Source organism: Mus pahari, chromosome 1 (genome assembly GCF_900095145.1).
Source record: "Mus pahari chromosome 1, PAHARI_EIJ_v1.1, whole genome shotgun sequence".
NCBI classification, from domain to species: Eukaryota; Metazoa; Chordata; class Mammalia; order Rodentia; family Muridae; genus Mus; species Mus pahari.
In genome coordinates, this window is record NC_034590.1 from 158,453,087 (window position 1) to 158,474,843 (window position 21,757).

The 21,757-nt window shown below is 46.0% G+C and overlaps 1 protein-coding gene across 2 annotated transcripts in view; it reads left to right on the forward strand.

The window, feature by feature from the left end:
- Pdcd11 (programmed cell death 11) overlaps nucleotides 1-21,757 on the forward strand; it is a 48,128-nt gene that overhangs the window by 12,881 nt on the left and 13,490 nt on the right. For both annotated transcript variants that reach the window (XM_021201054.1, XM_029539239.1), the window contains exons 9-25: nucleotides 74-280; nucleotides 1,268-1,392; nucleotides 1,532-1,592; nucleotides 2,185-2,331; nucleotides 3,853-4,104; nucleotides 4,748-4,888; nucleotides 5,289-5,483; nucleotides 6,140-6,310; nucleotides 7,273-7,492; nucleotides 8,721-8,870; nucleotides 9,965-10,080; nucleotides 12,108-12,676; nucleotides 13,773-13,835; nucleotides 16,339-16,444; nucleotides 18,624-18,713; nucleotides 18,884-18,986; nucleotides 19,336-19,513. In XM_021201054.1, coding sequence (XP_021056713.1) covers nucleotides 74-280; nucleotides 1,268-1,392; nucleotides 1,532-1,592; nucleotides 2,185-2,331; nucleotides 3,853-4,104; nucleotides 4,748-4,888; nucleotides 5,289-5,483; nucleotides 6,140-6,310; nucleotides 7,273-7,492; nucleotides 8,721-8,870; nucleotides 9,965-10,080; nucleotides 12,108-12,676; nucleotides 13,773-13,835; nucleotides 16,339-16,444; nucleotides 18,624-18,713; nucleotides 18,884-18,986; nucleotides 19,336-19,513 — 2,894 coding nt within the window. The remainder of the gene's footprint in view (nucleotides 1-73; nucleotides 281-1,267; nucleotides 1,393-1,531; nucleotides 1,593-2,184; nucleotides 2,332-3,852; nucleotides 4,105-4,747; nucleotides 4,889-5,288; nucleotides 5,484-6,139; nucleotides 6,311-7,272; nucleotides 7,493-8,720; nucleotides 8,871-9,964; nucleotides 10,081-12,107; nucleotides 12,677-13,772; nucleotides 13,836-16,338; nucleotides 16,445-18,623; nucleotides 18,714-18,883; nucleotides 18,987-19,335; nucleotides 19,514-21,757) is intronic.

Genomic DNA, 21,757 nt, shown 5'->3' on the forward strand with positions numbered 1-21,757 from the left:
TGTATTCTGTGGACGCCTCCCGCTCTCTGTTGTATTCTGTATTCCTGCTCATTTGGTTTTGCTTTTTGTCCAGGTAAAAGCTTGCATCCTCTGTGTCCATCCTCGAACCAGAGTTGTGCGACTGAGCCTGCGTCCCATCTTCCTGCATCCTGGCCGTCCACTCACACGCATCTCTTACCAGCAGCTAGGTGCTGTGCTGGATAATGTTCCTGTTCAGGGTTTTTTCAAGAATGCTGGGGCCATCTTCAGGCTGAAGGATGGGGTACTGGCCTACGCCCGGGTAAGGAGGCTTCTTTGGTCAAGGATCTCCTCACTGGAAGGACTTTAGGGAAGATGGGTTCTTTTCTACTTCTTCATCTCTTGATAATAATTTCTTATTCTTAGATAGCCTCCAATGTGAAAGGCTGTCCTCAAAGTCAGAACAATGCTTGCTTGTTGATTCAGAATGCATAGCAGCTGTGTGCCATGTGTGATACCAGACCAGTGGGAAGAAAGGATGGGAATGAAATAGGATCCAGACCAAGGCAGCAAAGCCTTTTGGTTGTTAAGATTTACATTTTTAAATTATTGTATAAATGTGGGTTTGTACGTTTGAGTACGGTGCCCATGGAGACTGGAGCAGTATGTCCAGTCCTATGCACCTGGAGTTACAGGAGGCTGCAAGACACTCATCATGGGTGCTGGGAACTGAGCCCAGGTCTGGCACAAGAGCAGCACACGCTTTCCTAGTCAGCATCCCTCTAGTACGAGCTAAGCTGTTAAAGGGCTGGAAGGAGAGTATGCTAGGCTCTGTAGTCTGTGCCAGCAACTCAGCCATGCTGCATGAAAGCAGCCGCAGCAGCATAAAGCAGCCGCAGGCAGCATGTACCTGCAGAGGCGTGATCACCATCCAGTAAGGCTTGTTTATAAACGTAGGCACTGGCCTGTGAATGTAGGTTATTGACTCACGCTCTGGGCTTCTTTGTGGGATTCTATGTTAGCGAAGGGTCAGGGTTTTTAAATTTTGTGTGTATGGCTATTTTGCTTACATGTCTGTCTATGGACCCACTGAGACGAGAGTTAGAGAAGGTGAGTCAGCATGTGGTGCTGTGAATTAAACCTGGGTTATCTAAAAGTGAAGTCAGTGCTTTTAACCACTGAGCCACCTCTCCATCTCACAGGGTACTATTTCTATAGTAGATGATGAATGTGTTATCATCTCAGTGTGTTTTGAGCTGTGTGCAGAGCTATGTTTTTAACGTATCTTCACTTATTTGGTATTCTGTAGGTCAGCCATCTCTCTAATTCTAAGAAAGCATTCAATGCTGAGGCCTTCAAACCGGGGAGCACTCACAAGTGTAGAATCATTGACTACAGCCAAATGGACGAGCTGGCCTTGCTCTCTCTGAGGAAGTGAGTGCCATTGGCACACATGTGCATGTGCATTTCTACTTTCCCCTGGCCTTTCTTGATGGCATGATTGTGGAGGTCCTGAATTTTAGGCAACCCCTTCCATAGACTTTCTAACCATATATATATTTTTTTGTTCCAGATCAATTATTACAGCTCCATTTCTTAGATATCATGACATCAAAACTGGGACAGTAGTAAAGGTAAGAACTGAAGCAGTCCATGGATCCTCTCCACCTTCAGGGATCCTTAGTTACATGTTAACTGTCAGCTCACTGTCTCTTGTTAGTTCATGTGAAGACACGTACCTGCTGCCTAAAAACTGAAATCTCTGCTCTTCCCATGGGTGACTTAAGTTAATTTCAAAGTAAAGTCTTACTAGCCCCACCCAACAAGGGTAGTGGGTCACAAGTCCTGGGGTTTGGGATCTGGTGGCAGCTGTTAGAGCAAATTGAAAGTTGTTTGATATTAGTCAGAATCAGGTCAGTTTCCACTCCTCCCACATGGAGAGTAATTGAGTAGTTCCTTTTTAGATGGAGTTCATGCCTTGAGAGTTACAGTCCCTTCTAGAGAGTTACAGTCCCTTCAAGAGAGTGTTCCTTCACATAGGACGGGAGTACATGCTTAGGCAGACAACATGAAAGGCTTCATACATAAGCCTGGCTAAGTCTGGGTTGGTGACACGGAGTGGCTTTCCCACATGGAATCATGGTCATGGGAAGAGGCAGGACAACTTTTAGTAGGAGAAAGGATTGTTCTTGCTGTATTGTGACACCTTTTCTTTGGACTCCGTAGGGCACAGTGCTGGCCATAAAGCCATTTGGGATCCTGGTGAAGGTGGGTGAGCAAATGAAAGGCCTGGTGCCCTCCATGCACCTGGCTGACGTCATGATGAAGAACCCAGAGAAGAAGTACAGCCCAGGGGATGAGGTCAAGTGCAGGGTGAGCCCCTGGTGCAGTCCTTGTGGGGTGCTGGGGAGAGGGTTTCTCGGCTGGAGTGCCTGCCTTTTCCTGTGAAATGCATGTGTCACCTCTGCAGAGTATTTAGTACTTCACCCAGAAGTGGGAAGAGAAGAGTGAGGCCTCGCTTGTGTCAGAGTTGTAAGTTAAAATACCCATGCAGGAAAAATGAGCAGGCTAGGTATGTTGTGACCTCTTGTCACATGGTTCCTTCCGGACTGGCTCAGATCTCAGAGCTCAAAGGGGAAGGGTGGGGCTCAGCTACAGAACTGTGTTATCAGTAGCCACTACCATGCACTGTATGTTCTGTGTCTTAAAACCTCTCTACAGAGTAACTACATTGTCCCTATTTCCCAGGGTAAGAAAAAGCCGAGCCCCTGTAGAGCCCCTCAGCTAGTAAACGGCAGAGCCAGCCCTCAGGGTTAGCCCCATGTGCTGATAGCAGCTTCTGGGTCAGGGTGCAGCTTAAACTAGAAATGATGGATAAGGTTGGGAAGGTTGTGGAAGAGTGGGAGGTATGTCAGACTCAGAAATAGCCATGAAATGTCATAGCAAAACCCATTGTTGTATATAAAACATATACCAATCAAAGTCATACTTAAAAAGTGTCCCAGACACTGGGAGGTAGCTGTAGCTCAGTGGGTAAAGGTGCTTGCTGCAGCCTGAGTTGGGTTCCCAGGTCCCTCAGAGTGAAGGAAGAGAACCACGCTCTGAACTGTGTACACATACATCACGCCACCTGCATACCTCCCCCCACCCCAATCATAAATGCACCATGGCATGTCCATGCCTCCCATGCTCCTACATACAAACACAAGCACCATGGCGCTTATATGCCCTTGGACACACACATTAAATTAACTTCATTAAAAAAACAAGGACAATAGCCCAAATTATGCCACAAAACCATGAGAGGTTTCCAACAATTAATTGAACCCCTCAAGAATCTCGTTATAAAGAGTGATGCTATGTATACAAAGGACCCAGCGTAGGGCCTGGAGTGTTGAGGCAGTGGGTGTGTGTTCCTGGTTCTGCTTTGTCCTGGTACTGAGGTTGACTTCAGTGCCTCCTGTGTGCTGAGTATGATGTTTCATTTAAATATACTGCTGGCTACAGCTGGGCTTTCTTACATTTACTGCAATTCATTATTACTGATTCATAAAGGTCCATAATTGCACATTGGTGCAAATTTTTGTGTAGTGAGGTTGAGGAATTAAAAACAGGTAATCGGATTGTTCAGTCTTAGATCATAACTGATAAATAGCACTAACAAGGTGACAAGGTGACTCACCAGGCATAAGGCGTGGTGCCGTTGAAGAGATTGAGAGATTTCTGTGCTTTAGATGGCCATATTGCAGGAAACAAAAGATTTGCAGCTGTGATTATTAGAGGTAAAAGGTCTTTGGAGAGTGACCTATGGCCTTTGGATTCCTGGGATAGCAGACCAGTCAGTGACTGTCTTGGTAACAGATGACTTGTTGATAGCCTCTGTCTTTCCTGTAGGTTTTACTCTGTGAACCTGAAGCCAAGAAGCTAATCATGACCCTGAAGAAAACCCTTGTCACATCCAAACTGCCCGCCATCACCTGCTATGAGGACGCCAAGCCTGGCCTGCAGACACACGGTGTTATCATACGGGTCAGGGACTATGGCTGCATTGTGAAGTTCTACAACGGAGTGCAGGGGCTAGTGCCTAAGCATGAGCTTAGCACCCAGCACATCCCGGACCCAGAGAAGGTCTTTTACACTGGCCAGGTAACCCTTCCTGTACAAGCCTCCCACCTTAGTGACTGTGAACGCAGGTTTAAAGGAACAGTACGCATAGAGCTGCTTTTTTTTTTTTTTTTTAAGATTTATTTATTTATTATATGAAAGTACACTGTAGCTGTCTTCAGACACTCCAGAAGAGGGCACCAGATCTTGTTACGGATCTTGTTTGGAAGAGCAGTCAGGTGCTCTTACCCACTGAGCCATCTCACCAGCCCCATAGAGCTGCTTTTAAGAGGAAGAGGAGGGAGCACAGATAAAGTGGGCCGAGCCAGTGAGAAGAGGGTGAGTGATAGATAACCCAGAAGTACTCACTGGAATCCAGTGGATGGAGGCCCACACCAGAGAAGTAGTGCTGGTCTACTGAGGTTGTGTTTGTTTCTCTTAAAAAGAGCTTCTTAAAACTTTAGGTTTATAACCAGAAGTTAGTTATGTCTTCATTGTAGAAGGTTGGCTTATGGGGCTTTTAATATAGTTAGTCTCTGGATCCATCATCTCTTCGCCACCTTTGGATCTGACCTAAGGTCTTGGTAGATCTCCCGAGCCCCTGCAGAACTCGTGGAGGGTACTTTGCTCTGGGTTCTGAAGGCCTGCTGCTGCAGGAGGTGACAGACATGTGATTTCTCACCAGGTGGTAAAGGTGGCAGTGCTGAGCTGTGAGCCTTCCAAGGAGAGGATGCTCCTGTCCTTCAGGCTGTTGAGTGACTCAGAGCCAAAGGAGGAGAGTGTTGAGAACAGTCAGAAGAAAGCAAGAGCTGTGAACATCGGGCAGGTACCTGGGCAGGCGACCGTGTCTTATAGTGACAGTGCTCCTGGAGAAGTAGCAGAACCACTGGAAGAAAAGAGGGGTGCACGGCTCTGAGATTCTGGGCCTCTTTTCTGCCTGCCTTAGCAAACAGATGCTAGCATGAGAGAAGTGTCACGACATGACTTTGCCAGTCTCTCTTACTGCTAAGGCCAGCCTGCAGTTGCTTTTTTTCCTCCAGAAACCAGCTGAGGAACTGGCAAGGGGAACTCCAGAGGAGTCCTGGTGTGGGGTGTGGGTGGAGATGTGGGGTCTAGAGGAAAGTGCCTTTGCTGTTAGCCTCCTGGTGGCCAGGATGTGGGATCTGGTGCCTCTGAGATCTCTGCTCAGGAGGGGTGCTAGTTTTTACCTTTCTGATTCCGAGCAGTTGGTGGATGTGAAGGTTCTGGAGAAGACCAAAACTGGGCTGGAGGTGGCCATCCTGCCCCACAACATCCCTGCTTTCCTCCCCACACCTCATTTGTCCGACCACGTTGCCAATGGCCCACTGTTGCATCACTGGCTCCAGACAGGGGACACCCTTCACCGAGTTCTGTGTCTGAGCCAGAGTGAGAGACATGTTGTATCCTTGACTGGTGTCTGGGGACGGGGAGGCCATGGCACTTGGATGGCAAATCCTAGACTAGAACTAGGAGGGAGCTTAAAAAGTGCTTTCATAAGACCATGTTGATGGTCTGGCCCTGGGAAACCCCTGGAAAGCATGAACAGGCCCAAGGAGTGCTGCCAGGGATAGGGTAACAGTGGCCAGAAAGGCTCAGAACTCTTCCCTTGTGCTGTCTGTGGGTGTGAGTCAGGGCAGCACTGCCTTTCCTTACTGACCTTAAGATTAAAACCCTTAGGGCAGCAGGGTAGAATGGGGTTCATGGGTGGCCAGAAAGGGTCAGTGGAGGGCTGCACTGCTAACCCTGCTGTTGGATGTGGATTTGCACTGGTCCTGTTAGCAGACCTCTAGGGATCTGGGGAGGAATTAGCAGGAAGGAATAAAACTGTCGGGCACTGCTTAGCATCGGTACCTTCTGGAAGGAGGCCCCACTGGAGCTGCACCCTCAGCACTGAGGGAATGCCGGAGAACGTGGCCTCCCCTCCCTCTAGTGTGTTGCTCCTGCTGTGGTTCTCTGTCTGGAGAGACCCATGGTAATCACCAAGTCGCTGGAACAGAAGAAATGGAGCAATAGATGTTTTGTTTCTTTGGGACATTCCTTAATAAGGTTCCTCTAGCTTCTTTGCAGGAAACCAGCTTTGGTTTCCACAGTAGAAGGTGGCCAGGACCCCAAGAGCCTCTCAGAAATACAGCCCGGAATGCTGCTCATTGGTTTTGTGAAGTGCATCAAGGAGTATGGCGTGTTCGTCCAGTTCCCCTCAGGTCTCAGTGGACTGTCCCCCAAAGCTGTAAGTTCAGTTCTATGCACAGGGCCTTTGAGGAGAGATCTCAGGCTCCTAGACCTGCGGAGCCGAGAAGCAGCAGAGAATTTAATGTTGTAAGGAGGTCAGGGGAACCACTTAACGTGTGAAGGCAATGAAGGCTACAAGGGAGCAGTGGGTTGGCCCGTGGGTTGGTCATCCCGCCTGATCTGTATCCTGGAGAAGGGACCTCTGTGCCTCTCACACAGCAGTGTTGGGTGACAGTGGCTTTCATTGATGACTGTTTCCATTGTAAAAAGGACTGAACTTGTGTGTTCAGGGTGAATAGCCCAGTGTAGGTTTTAGAGCCTCCTATGGTTTTTAGGTGTGCAGACGCCAGTATATCCCTGGGATTTTCTCTCCTTTGTGCCACTAAATTATAAACTTTTCCAATGGGAAAAGATGCAGACATATTTTAGTGGATTCTCTCATGCCTGCTGAGTAAACCGAGTCCTGGAGGACATGGACATGCGTGCCACCACTGAGCGAGCAGCACAGGGCTGACTCCTGCCGTCTCACAAACTACTTGTGACCATTCCCTCACAGCCAGGAGTGCCAGGGCACTCCTAACCTCAGCTCTTAGGAGGCCAGCCTGCTTTACCTACTGAGACTCGTCTCAAGAAGCAGACAAAGTCTCTCTGGCCTGGGTTTCTAAACCTTTGGAAGGGAGGGTCTCATTGCATCCCCTGCCAGAAAAAGGGAAGGGCAGAGTGTTGCCCCTGGGCATTGAGACAAAAACATGTTCTACCCTTTGGCTTGCTAGTAATGTGCCTTCTAAATGGCTGTCGTCTCTTAAACATTAGGTTGCACAGCCAGGGCCTCTCATTTTTTGTGGAAGGGGAATAAAACTCTGCTTAGAGAGAGCTGGGGAAACTACGCAGGCCCCCTTTGTCTGTGCCTGTCTTAACAGACAATGACTTTCTTTCCCCCACTTTCTACCTACTGTTCAGATCATGAGTGACAAGTTTGTGACCACTCCCAGTGAACACTTTGTGGAGGGTCAGACAGTCGTTGCTAAGGTGACCAATGTGGATGAATCGAAGCAGAGGATGCTGCTGTCTCTGCGACTCTCAGACTGCAGTCTGGGGGATTCGGCCAGCACCAGCTTCCTCCTCCTGTGCCAGTGCCTGGAAGAGCTGCAGGGCATTCGCAGCCTCATGAGCAACCAAGGTGGGGCATGTTCAGTGGAGGCAGGGAGCAGAGGGTGAGGCCCTTAGTACACCACCAGTGCTTTTATTGTACCTTTGGTTAAGGCGAGTGGGGCGATCTGTAATTTAAAGCAGCTGACATGGTTTGAGGGATGAAGTCTTTGTACCAACCTGGACCATCAAGCGTGCTAGGCAGGTGCTCTACTACATTCTCCTATATTCCCTAACGAGGCTTTCTCAAAGAGAGATGTTCATAAAGTGTGTGCTACGTGTTTATGAAGTGAGTACCTGTGTACTACTCAGATTAAGGTGCAGCTCTGCCTGAGTTTCTGACTAGCAGCTGCAGAACCCTGGGTGGCATCCCCAGTACTGCATAACCAGACAGGTGGCACGCGCCTATAGTACCAGTGCTTGGGGGAAGGGAAGGCAGAAGGGTCAGGAGTTCAAAGCTATCCTTGGCTATGTAGCAAGTTTGAGGCCATCCTGAGCTGCATGAGACCCTCCAAAATAAAAAGGTAGTGTGCTAGAGTATTTGCCTAACATGCACCGCCTAAACTGGGTGTAGTGGTCCTCACTTGTAATCCTAAAACCTAAGAGGTGGGGACAGGAAGATCAGGGATTTAAGATCATCCACAGCTATGCAGTAAGTTATAATGCAGTCTGGGATATAGGAGACCCTAGTTTTTGTTTTTGTTTCTTAAAGTCATTGTAAGTAAGCAGTTGCAAACTCCCCCTTGCCACCACAATTATTCTAAAATCCGAATTCCTCTCGGCATTCTGCGGCATTGGGTTTACACTGTGGAATTTACCAGCCAGTTCATTCTCTTCTTTAAATTTTGTTTATTTGTGTGTGTATACAAGAGACTGTGTAGGTCAGAGAACAGTGGATGGGAACCGGTCATTTCCTCCCACAGACAATGACTTTCCTGATCCCAGGAATTGAACTCAGGTCATCTCACTAGCCTGACACTAAATGATTTTGGTTTTGTGTTGTATTTGATTTATCTTGTTGTACCTCTGGCTGGCTAGAACTCACTGTGCATAAACAAGGCTGACCTCAAGCTGTGCTGTGACTCAATACATGAACCACCACACCTGGCCTGCCACTGGACAGTTGGTATGCAGTGAGCCCACTCCTTCAGTGTCAGTGATTTGAGTGTTCTCTGCTCCATGATGCTGCCACATTTCCAGAAGAAACAACTACTGAAGAGTGTCTCACTAATTCCCTGCTTTCTTTGGGTCTTTGGTAGACTCTGTATTGATCCAGACACTGGCTGACATGACCCCAGGGATGGTCCTAGATGCCATGGTACAAGAGGTGTTAGAAGATGGGTCGGTGGTGTTCAGTGTGGACCCCGTGCCTGACCTGGTCCTGAGAGCCAGCAAATACCACCGGGCAGGTGAGTTTACTCATCACGGATGGTTGGTGAGACCCTGTGCTTCTCCTCCCTCTTCTGGATACAGAATTTCCAAGATTGTGTAGCAGATGAGTTGGTTCATTTGAGGCATACTTACCTTGTCTGGATGAAAATCAAGACCATTGAGGGCAGGGTAAATGTGTGTGGACCTTGTGCTGGGTAGCGTCAGCACTCAGCTGAACAGGACCTAGAATTACCTGGGCCAGCCTCTGGGTGCACCTAGGGAGTCGGGGCATCTTGGCTTGTTAATTTCAATGGGGCGGCATGGACGGTGCTTCTGAGCTGTGTGAGTAGAGAAAGGAAGCCGGACAGCAGTGTGCGTCCTCTGTGCCCTCTGCGTTCTGCTTCTTGCCTGGGTGCAGTTTGATCAGTGTTTCTCGTTCCTGCTGACTTGACTTCCCCACCATGATGGACTTAACCTTTCTCTCATGAGCTGCTGTTGTCAGAGTATTTTATCACAGCATCAAGAAACTAAGATAGATGGGCTGGACAGATGGCTCAGCCATTAAGAGCACCAACTGCTCTTCCAGAGGTCCTCAGTTTAAATCCCAGCAACCACATGGTGGCTCATTGGGATCCAATGCCCTCTTCTGGTGTCTCTGAATCTTTTTTTAAAGATTTTATTTATTATATGTAAGTACACTGTAGCTGTCTTCAGACACTCCAGAAGAGGGAGTCAGATCTTGTTATGGATGGTTGTGAGCCACCATGTGGTTGCTGGGATTTGAACTCCGGACCTTCCGAAGAGCAGTCGGGTGCTCTTACCCACTGAGCCATCTCACCAGCCCAATGGTGTACTTATATATCAAATAAACAAATAAATAAAAGAAACTAAGATAGAAGAGCCTTTATTTTAGTTGAGTGAAGTTAGAATTTTATGTTACTCAAATTGTATAACTTGAGGCCCAGCCCAGCCTTAGCCATGTGTGGTAGACCACCTTGGTTTCCCTATCTGTGGGCCATGTAGATGTGGCAGATGTTCAATCTTTGTCTTTTGGACTGAGGGGCCCCAGGAGCTGCCTTCCCTTCCCCTGTTGGCCAAGGCTGATCGTGCCGTGCTTGGCTCTGCACTGTAGGGCAGGAGGTAGAGCCTGGGCAGAAGAAGAAGGTCGTGGTTCTACACGTGGACATGTTGAAGTTGGAGGTCCACGTTTCCCTTCACCAGGACTTGATGAACAGGAAATCTCAAAAGGTAAGCTCACGTCCACTCCCTGTCTCCGCCTCCACACGGCTCTCACTGCTCAGAACTGTGAGACAGTTGGAGTGACTGTGCGCCTCGTTCTGACTAGCGCTTTTCCAGTTGGAGGGACTGCGCCTCGTTCTGACTGGGGCGTCTCCAGTTTTACTCTTGCCCTGGATAGCCAGTAGGGCAGATTTCATGCTGGTTCAGGTGACACATCTTATGATCCAGCTGTCTGAGTGAAGAGAACATAGTTCAGGAGGGTCAGAGCTTAACCAGACCGGTCACCTGGCAAATCTGTGCCTGGCTCACGTGGCACAGACTGGCTCCCTCCGGTTATCAGAGGACTGTCTGGGTCTAAGGTTGGTAAATGTCTGATGTCATCCACCCCACACCAACCCCGACCTAACTCTTTGGTTTTTCGAGACAAGCTGGCTTTGAACTCAGTCCTGCCTTGGCCTCTCAAGTACTTTTTTTTTTTTTTTTTAAATAGGAAAAGGCAGAATTCAGATTTTTATTAGAAATAAATGTTGAAAATGTTGTAAGCTAATTTTAAAAACAAATCTGAAACAGTATGTCTGGGCATCCTGATTTCCAGGCAGCGCGGCCACTCTGTCCTGGCTTCTGTAAGAGTTGGGCATGGTGATGTATTCCTTTAATCCACAGAGGCAAGCAGATCTCTTGACTGCCCTGGTCCTCAGAGCTACACACAGAAACCCTGTCTTAAAAAGGATAGGTTTAGGAAAAGCTCAAAATCGGTACAGGTATTCTTTGGGTAGGATGTACAGGATATGTATTGCTTATTCAAATGAAATGCATGGGATGAGAAGCACTGCAAAATTTTCAGGTTTTGTTTTTGTTTATTTATTTTTGTTATTTGAACCAAGTTTTCCATCTGTAGCACTGCCTCCCTTCCGTTTCCTGAGGACTGAAATTTCAAGTGTATACCAGCATGCTAGGCAACATCAGACTCATTTATTTTTTTATATGTACGAGTATGCTGGGATTTGTACAAGTATGCTGGGATTTGAACTCAGGACCTTCAGGAGAGCAGTCAGAGTGCTCTTACCTGCTGAACCATTTTGCCAGCCCCCAGTCTTTGTTCTTAAGCTCTTAGACATTTCTCCAGCCCAACCTCAGACTCTTGAACTTGGGAATATTTACACAGGCATTACTGGTTGAGTATTCCTAATTCAAAAGATCTGAAACCTGAAATCCTAAAGTGTCCTGAAGTCTCATGTACCAGTGGCCTCAAAAGCATGGGCTTGAACTTTTTCAGTTAGGTATGCTCAGTCTGCACTTGATCATCATCCCAAACCCTTTTTTATTGTTGGCTGTTTCTGTTTTGTCACAGTTTCTCACAGTGTAGTCCAAGCTAGTCTAGAAAGCAAGTGGTCCTGAACTCTCTGGTTGTCTTACCCTAGCCTTCCAGGTGCTGGCATTACAGGAAATGCCAGCATATGCTCACTCTGTTGTAGTTGCAGCCTCCCGTTGCACTGTCCGAGGAAAGCTCAGGCATAGCAGAGCCTGGACACAGTGGGCTTGCGAGACAAGCAGAGCAGAGCACAGCAGAGCACTGTCCATGGAGAGCGATCAGCAAAGTCTCCTGCCTGGATGGGGGAACAAGCGTTGCAGGACTGTGGCCAGATCCATCTTCAGGCCACTGCTGGTCTCCGAGCTGCCATCAGATTCACCATAATAACCCCCCCAGAGTTCTAGGATAGGACCTAGAGATTTAAATTCAAACCAGCTGAAGCCAGCCATGCTAGCATACCTCTGTAATCCCAGCACAAGGCAGGAATCTTGGGAACTCCAGACCACTGTTGATTGCATAGCAAAACCTTTGAAAGAAGAGAACCAATGCAAGGGGCTTCTGGGGATGCTGGGAAGGAAAGCTGTGTCTGGAGGGAAAGCTGGTTGCTTACAGCCCAGTTCCCTGGGTATCGGGGAGCTGCTTCATACGCTGCCATGTGGGTCCATGAATAGCCCATGATAGCCCTACTGTGCGGGACACTGAATATGACTTTTCCTTTTCGCAGCTGAGAAAAAGCAGTAGACACCAGGGAATCGTGCAGCATCTGGAGGAGTCCTTTGCCGTGGCATCCTTGGTGGAGACTGGCCACCTTGTGGCTTTCTCTCTGATCTCTCACCTCAATGATACCTTCCACTTTGACTCTGAGAAGCTACGCGTGGGGCAGGGTGTCTGCCTCACCCTCAAGACCACAGAACCAGGAGTGACCGGTCTGATTTTGGCTGTGGAAGGGCCAGCTTCTAAGAGGACCAGGATGCCAGCTCGGAGGGATTCAGAGACAGTTGACGACAAAGGAGAGGAGGAGGAGAAAGAGGAGGAGGAGGAAGAAGAAGAGGACTTGACTGTGAAGTCTAAGAAGAGGCATAGCCTGGCTATTGGGGACAAAGTCACCGGGACCATTAAGTCTGTAAAGGCCACACATGTTGTCGTGGCCCTAGCTGATGGCTTCGTTGGCTGTATCCATGCCTCCCGCATCCTAGATGATGTCCCAGTGGGCACCTCACCTACAGCCACATTGAAAGTTGGGAAGAAAGTCACTGCGAGAGTGATCGGTGGGCGAGATGTGAAGACATCTAAGTATGAGGTTTCGGGACATGGGGCTGGCTTTGAGGGGACTGTGGCAATTTTGGGAAGAGGGGAACATAGGCAGGGATTGCATGTAAATAATATTTTCTCTTAGTTAACTAAAAGGCAGTCAGGATCCTTTAGCATATATATATATATTTATTTATATATATATATATAAATAAATATATATATTTAAAATATTATATATATTTATTTATATATATATATTTATTTATATATATATTTATATATATATAAATATATATTATATATAAATATATATATTTATTATATATTTATTATTTATATATATATATAAATATATATATTTATTATTTATATATATATAAATATATATATTATATATAAATATAAATATATATAAATATATATATTTATATATATATTTATATATATATATATATTTAAAATATTATATAGCAATTAAAGGATGGATTTAAACTTTGACCTGGCTCTGAATTTCAGATTATCCACCGAGTCACTTCTGTAATTTGTAAAGTGAGAATAATGGCATAGTTTACCTAGGAAGGCCATTGGGGAAACTGACAAAGTGCACGCATGTGCTGCCTGCATAGTAGGTTGCTGCCTCGAGCTCTTGTTCAGTATATATTAGCAGTTCTCATAGGGCTTCCTTCATAGCACTTCTTTTATTTGTATTATTTGTGTGTGCGCACACATGCATTCACAGGCACACACATACGTTGACCCATGCATGGCAGTTAGAAGACAGCTTTTCTCTCCCGCCACCTTGTGTGACCTGAGGATTGACCTACGTGGGCACACAAGCCATCTTAATGGCCCCTTACTCTAAATTATATCATGTTGGATTTTTTGCCATAACAAGAAAAGAAAGAGTTCAAAATCTGGCCTATGCATAGCATATTAATTTCAAGCATTAAGCATAGGACCTCCAGTAAGACTTCCCAGTGTCTGGTTAATTGATAGTCCTTAAAGACCCTCTGTGGGCCTTTGTCAGCCTGGTCTGGTGGAGTGAGGTGGGTGGTAATCAGTTAGGGTTAAGGTGGAGCAGAAAGAGGTTGTTATCTGTTACCACTAAGAAGTGATTTGATTTCTTTCTCTTTAGGTTTCTCCCAATAAGTCACCCCAGGTTTGTTCTGACCATCCTGGAGCTGAGTGTTCGGCCAAGGTGAGGGGAAACCTAGCAGTGGCCCTTTCCTACCTAGAGGTATGAAAGTTAAAGTGGCAGAGAGCCGTGGTTCTCATCCTCTGGCTTTAGGGGGTGTCAAACAACTCTTTTATAGGGGTCATCTAGGACCGTTACGAGGTAGCAACGAAAATAATTTTATGATTCCACAGCATGAGGAACTATATTAAAGGGTTGAAAATCACTGGCATAGAGGCTCATACCCGAAATCCTAGCACTTGAGAGGCTGAGGCAGGAAGATTGCCGCAAATTGAAGGCCAGGCCAGGCTGTAGAATAGAATGTCAACACTGTTTGCAGGTGTGCTGGTGTCTAACAAAAGGAACCTTTCTGTCTCAGCTCAGTTTTCTAGAACTCAGTAATTCCTGAAATAAGCAGGTATCCAGGAATACGTATTCTTTCAGTGTGTGCAGCTGGAGTGCATGGTGACAGCTGGGGTGACAGCTGAGGCGGACTGGGGTTATCTGATGAGTTCTGCAGAGTGACACTGTGTAAGAGACTGCTCCCTACGGTGATGTCTTCTGTTCTCATATCGGAACCATTTTGACCCTGCTTCTTTCTGTTTCCTCCACAAAAGACTCCAACCTTTTGTCATGCTGAGGACACGTGACTATAAGAATGCCATGCAGGGTCAGCCTGGGGTCTGGCAGGTTGTATTCTTATAGCAGGAGATGTCATGGAAAGACTTGGAATAACTTCACAGTAGTGTCAGCAGCCTAAGGGATCAGTTTCTGGGGAGGCTTGTGCCTATGATGGGGGCTATTTTTGGGGGTGTTGAGTTCTATTTGCTAGCTGTGTTTTTTTTGTTTTTTGTTTTTTGTTGTTTTTTTTTTTTAAAGATTTATTTATTGTTATATGTAATTACACTGTAGCTGTCTTCAGACACACCAGATGGCATCAGATTCCATTACGGATGATTGTGAGCCACCATGTGGTTGCTGGGAATTGAACTCTGGACCTTCAGAAGAGCAGTCAGTGTGCTCTTAACTGCTGAGCCATCTCTCCAGCCCAGCTAGCCATGTTTTTGAAACTTCAGATTTAGCACATTAATTTTAGATTATTAGTATATTTGGAACATAGACCATATAGCATTTTTTTTTTCTTTACTGTACTTTCCTTAGTTTTATAGGGTGTTATTTTTTTGTTTTTGTTTTTTTGTTTTTTAAATACTTATGTATTCTACAGTTTTGGTGTAAAATGAAGCACTTTCACCATGCCTGTGACTCTAGTGCAGTGTCTTTCCCTTTGCACTGGAAGATTGTATCTTTTAGTTAGCAACCTTTTCTTATTTTTCTTCCCCTCCTTCAGTATTTTGAGACAGGATTTCTCTGTAGCCTTAGCTGGTCTAGAACTCACACTGTATACCAGGCTGTCCTTGAATAAAGAACTCAGAGATCCAACTGCTTCTGCCAGGATTAAAGGTGCTGTGCCTGCCACTGCCTGGCTTACTATATTTTCCTGTTTCCTTTAAGACTGGCTTTTATTAATGCTTTCTCTGCTTTTGCCCTCTGTGAGCTTTCTGTGTGTGGCAGGACTGGGCTAAATAAAGTTTGTTGCATTTAAAAAGATGTTTCAAATGGATGGTTGTTGCACAGTGGCAGACTTCTTATCTAGGGCATACAAGAGCCCAGCATTGCTGAAAAGAAATTCGGGAGGACATCTGCGTCAGTTTAAATAGTAGTCGTTTAATCCTCTCATTCTCCAGGGGGGTTTACATTTGGGCTTGTTTCTGATCTTCATAAAAATCACAGAAAACATCTTACAGTGCCACAGCAAACAACATTGAACTCATTTCCCTGTGTTCACGTGTAAGCATTTCTCTTGTGTGGAATTACTGAGTCAGAGCAGTTTCCCCGTTCACTAGTACATACAGCCGTATTTTGCATTTTTCACAGCACCACTGTACAAGTATGTGGATGAGTCTTGTTTTAGAGACCATCTGAGTGAGTAAGTTTAGTCATTTGTGGATTGACAACTTTCAGACCACATGTTCTTGCATGTCTGAAAATGAGTTGATAATGACAGCTTAGCAGAGGCTTTGAGTTAAGTTCTGATTTCAGCTCCTGGCTTGGCAGCAGACAGTCAAGTTACTGTCTACGCTTAATTCACACATGAGGATGTTTGTAAGAGCATTTCTGCAAACCAAAGCAATAGCTAAAATAACAAATGAAAATAATGTTTTGTTTGTTGTTTGCTTGTTTGTTTTTGAGACAAGGTTTCTCTGTGTCCTGGCTGTCCTTGAACTCCTGTAGATCCACCTGCCTCTGCCTCTGCCTCTTGAGTACTGGCATTAAAGGCATGCATCACCACATCCAGCCTAAACTATGTTTATGAAAGACTCATGAGCTGTTTGCCCCTAGTTTATTCGTAGATTAATCACTCAAGAGATGATTAGTTCCAGATTGATCATTGAGAAGATTCTCCTTTAATGAGAGAGATTGTCCATGAGAGCAAAAATAGCTGAGTCCTGTTGTGATTGTTTTTCAGTGAGTTGAAGGGTAGCTACCATGCTCTGAATACTCACTCTGTGAGCCCCGTGGAGAAGATACAGCAGTACCAGGCTGGGCAGACTGTGACTTGCTTCTTCAAGAAGGTGAGTAGTTGCTGCCCTCACTGCAGGCTTGACCCTCCTTCAGAGCTCTCAGAGCAAAGTGGGCAAAACTGGAGTCAGATTCTCTGCTCTGGGCATTCGGAGTCTGTCCTGTGATCCCCGGCCTCCGCCCTGAAAAGCCCGTCTCTAGGTGAGAGATCAAAATACAGGAGTGGTGGCGGGGAGCAGACATGCATGCCTCCACTAGTCTCCCTTCTATGCCTTCCTGGCTCTGGTCACTGACACCAACGAGCTGTCTTTCCAACCTTTGAAGATATATCTGTTCATCTGAAAGTCTGAACTGAGTAACCACCAAAAATGTAATAGCCACAGTTGGAGACATGGCTCGGCAGTTAAGAGCATTTGCTTTTCCAGAGGACCCAGGTTCAGTTCCCAGCTCCCATCTGATTGCTTACAACTGTTAACTCCAGTTCTGGATGTCCATTCAGCATCCTTTTCTAACCTCACTGGGCACCAGGCATGCACATGTTACACATATATACATGCAGGCAAAACACTCACACATAAAATAAAATAAAATAAAAAATAAACAAATCTTTAAAACTATGTAATATAGAAGAAAAGGTTTAAAGGACCAAAAATATCAGAGACCATTAGAAAGGCAGCGTGGAAGTTTCAGGGTAAGTACAGACAGTGCCAGAAAAACCAGCAATGAATTGGTTGAGACTGAGTAGACAGGTTAGTATGGTGGCCGCCAGAGTCCAAACTCTGACAATAGACAAAGTGACCAAGTTGATGGCCTGAGTGATTAAGTCAGGTAATATTAACCTAGGGGTCTCCGCATTTATGGATGGACAAATTAAAGCACCATTTGCGACACTAGATGGCTGACTGCGGCTGTCTAGTGGGAGACGTGGTGAGCAGCAGTGGACCTGACGCTGCCCAGAACCAAGTGCCCAAGACCTCAGCATAGAGCTGCTGCAGGGCCAGACTGCTCCTGGGCACAGGGTGGCCTTGGCTGAGCAGGATGAGCTGTCTGAGACAGACTTACCTCTCCACGCTTTCCCTTTGACATGCATGCTGTGTGCTAGACAGTGAGTGCTTCCTGTCCCTCTCCAGATGCGTTAGGAAAAGCCAGTCTTTCTCTACTGTTTGGGTTTTTTGGTTTGGTTTGGTTTTGGTTTTATTTTGTTTATTGAGACAGGGTTCTATACATTGGCTGGTCTAGAACTCACTATATAGACCAGGCTGGCCTTGAACTCAGAGATACCCCTGCTTGCCTCCCAAGTGCAAATATTAAAAGCATACCTGGCATGAAATCTTTCATTGTCAGAGTTTCTTCCATAATCATCTTTCTGGCATGTCAGTGATGTTTGATCCCTCTAGTCGCCTGGGACATTCATAATCTCAGAAGATTTAACACAGCATATGAGGTTGTTCATGATCTGTTTGCACATTTCATATTCCAGTCACCATGACAACCATCTTTGGTTTTCCTCCTATCTGTATCATGCTTGGTTCTGTGCCTGGTTTGTCCATTTTCTTTCTGCCTCGTGCTCTTTTAAGAGTCAGCATCTAGGGGCTGGAGAAATGGCTCAGCAGTTAAAAGCATTATCTGCTCATCTAGAGGTCCTGAGTTCAGTTCCCAGCAACCACTTGGTGGCTCACAACAGTCTATACTGGGATCTGATGCCATCCTTGGCATGCAAATGTACATGCAGATAGAGCACTCATATACATTAAGTAAATGAATAAATAAATCTTTTTTAAAAAAAAGTCAGCTGGGCATGGTGGCACATGCCTTTAATCCCAGCACTTGGGAGGCAGAGGCAGGCAGATTTCTGAGTTCGAGGCCAGCCTGGTCTTCAGAGTGAGTTCCAGGACAGCCAGGGCTACACAGAGAAACGCTGTCTCAGAAAACCAAAAAAGAAAAAGAAAAAAAAAAAAGAAGTCAGCATCTGCCCTCTCATGTGCTTGTTGGTAGCCAGTATACCCCTGCAGCATGCAGCACCTCTGTACGCTATGCGACATGCTATAGTTATTTATGTACGAATTGACTGAAGCCAAGAGATGTGGAGGTGGGCGGGGCCTCAGGATGGATTCCAGTCCCTTGGAGCAATGAGGGGTTTTGAGCTTTTCATCCTTTTCAGTGTTCCTGAGAGAGTGCATTTTAGTTCTGGACCAACCGAGGGTGCTCTTACATCTGCCCTGTCCCCCACAGTACAACGTGATGAAGAAGTGGCTTGAAGTGGACATTGGACCAGACATCCGAGGGCGAATTCCCTTGTTGCTCACTTCCCTCAGCTTCAAGGTCAGTGTCTGGAGAGAAGATTCAAAAGTTTACATGGGTTATATGGGGAACCTGAGTAAGTACAGGGACTGCTGGGTTAGGAGGCAGAGACTTAAATGTTATATTTTTGGATAAATGACAAACCTTTATGGGAACATTAGAACTTTTTTTTTATTTTTTAATCCTTTCAGGTTCTGAAACATCCAGACAAGAAGTTCCAGATTGGGCAGGCCATCAAGGCCACCGTTGTTGACCCAGATGTGCCCAGGGCTTTCTTATGTCTGTCACTCATAGGTATGGAAAGATGTGGTACCTGGTCGGAGAGAGGCTGGGGTGGGAGGCTTCAGTTACCAACAAGATTAGAGACCTTCAGTGTCAGGAAACCAGGACAGAGCGTTCTGGGAGACGGTGTATTTGTTTGCTTTTGGTTCTCTTGGGCTTTGTTCTCCGGCTCATGTGACTCTATTGATCTCTCAGATCTCCTTTTTCTAAACTTGGTTTTCTTGGATCCTTTGGAAGGGATTGTCTGTCTTGTGGTCGTGGGTTCAAGCTGTGATGAGCCTACTCAAGCCTGGGTCCACCTCTGGGTTGGCAGGCCATAGTCAGCCAGACTGCCAGCAGCTTTGTCTCCACTTCCTACCAGGTCCTTACAGACTTGAAGAAGGTGAAGTGGCCATGGGCCGAGTGATGAAGGTGGTACCCAACAGGGGACTGACCGTCTCCTTCCCTTTTGGGAAGATAGGGAAAGTCAGTATATTTCACCTGAGTGACTCGTACTCCGAGACACCCCTGGAAGACTTCTGCCCCCAGAAGATTGTCAGGTGAGCCAGAGAGTTCTTTGCCTAAGTGTGAAATTGGTGGGATTTTCTTTTAACTGAATGTGATGTGTGTGTGTGTGTGCTTGTGTGTGTGTGTGTGTGTGTGTGTGTGTGTGTGTGTGTGTGTGTGTGATTTTAGTCTTCCCCCCAACCCTGAAAAACTTAACAGTTTTACATAGTTAAAATTGCTACTAAATTGAACTGCCAAAGCCTTTTCACTGGGACGTCCTGTTTATTAATTTCACCCACAGATGAAAATAGAAAAGCTGCTAATCCCTGATTTCTGTCCCTGTTCTCCTGCCGTCACATACTTTTGACTCCATAGGGAAAAATATCACTAACCTTAGAACTACTGATGGCAGGAAGAGAGAGGAAAACAAAATTGAAGATGAGTGCTTCTATGCACCACAGGATGTGTGTAGGTCAGAGGATGTCTGTGGGAATTGGTCTCTACTTCCATCTTGTGGTCTTGGGGCCTGACTCCTTTCATCTGTACCCTTCAGTCCACTGAGTCACCTCTCTGGCCCCCAGAGCTAATTCTCAACCATGTTCTTCATGCATGCAAATGCTAGCTAAGTATCTTTTGACATAAATATTGAGAGTTCTGTGTGGATCGTGTACAAGGTGATGTCCTGCAGAAAGCCAGTCAGATAGGCCTAACTTGCTTCCTCTGAATAAAGAAGTTAAGTGGACTTGGTTGTCTGTAATGTCACATAGCTTATCCATTGTTTCTGTGACGATGCGCTTTCTTCGCTCTGCCGATAGAGGGTGCACTCTTGCTAGCATCTGTAGTGGCTGGTGTGAATTTGTCAGCTTTACAGGAAGCGTGGCATAAAGTTCTCTGTACTTTCCTGTTTTCTCCTTGAGCTGGAGCCCAAGAGCCAGAGGTGGGAGAGCAGCTGGGGCACAGCTTCTCCTGAGAACAGGACAAGTTTTAAGTTTTTGTTAGCGTACAAAATAATGGCTATCATTATGGCATTTTCACACATCAAATCATTGTACCTTGCTGATACAGTCATCCTCCCTTACTTTCTCCATCCCTCCTCCTTGGCTGCCCTGAGACAATTCCTCCCCCATCCCACACTCCCTTCTGCTTCTATGTTATGGGGTCAGTTAAATCTAGATTCTGCATATAAGAAATGTATAGCCCCCTGTCTGTTCACCCAACTCCAATTACTGCCTTTTGTTCTCCGTCTGTCCTTTTATGTTTACTTTGTTTATCTTATGCATATGGGTGTTGTCCCTGCATGTAACTCTGTGAACCACATGGGTGCCCAGTACTACAGAGGCCAAAAGAGGACATTGGATCCCCTGGAACTGGAGTTACGAGTGCGTGTGAGCTTGCATGTGGTGCTGGGTACTCAGAGCCAGGGTTTCTCTGTATAGCCCTGGCTGTCCTGGAACTCACTCTGTAGACCAGGCTGGCCTCGAACTCAGAAATCCGCCTGCCTCTGCTGGGATTAAAGGCGTGCGCCACCATGCCCAGCTGTACTACACCATTTTTATCTAACCTTATTTAACCAGTTCTCATTGATAAGACAGTAAAGTTGAAATGCCTGTCTTTTGTGCATGTTTGGATTATTGTACAAGTTTGAAATACATTTATAGAAGTAAATTTAATGGACCAATTGATGTTAAATGTTTGCAAAATTGTCCTTCACTTATAGTCCCCTAACAGTGGTGACCAACTTCCCTCTTCTTCCTTGTTAGGACTGTAAGACTGGATTTGTTTGTTTTGGCTTGTTTGATATGTATGAGGCCTGTGTGTATGAGCGTGTACCATTTAGGTGCCTGGTGCCCTCAGTAGCCACAAGAGGACATTGGATTCCTGGAACCAGAGTTCTACCATGTGAATACTAGGAATCAAACCCAAATTCTCTGAAAGAATAGCCAGTAATCTTAATTGCTGAGCCTTTTTTCCAGCCCAGACTGGATAATCTTAATTTTTATTTTAGTCATGGAATAGGCAAAGGTTGATCTTTCATTTTAATTTACATCTTCTTTTCTTTTCTTTCTTTTCTTTTTTTTTTTAAGTTAGACAGTTAAAAATATTATTTTATATGTATATGTCAATGTTCATGCAGTGCCTGTGGAGGCCAGCAGAGGGCACTGGATTTGGAACGAGCTATACAGTTGCTCAGACCACACTGGGGCCCTGCAAGGACAGACAGTACTCTTACTGCTGAGCGCCTCTATACGGTTGCTCAGAACACACTGGGGCCCTGCAAGGACAGACAGTACTCTTAC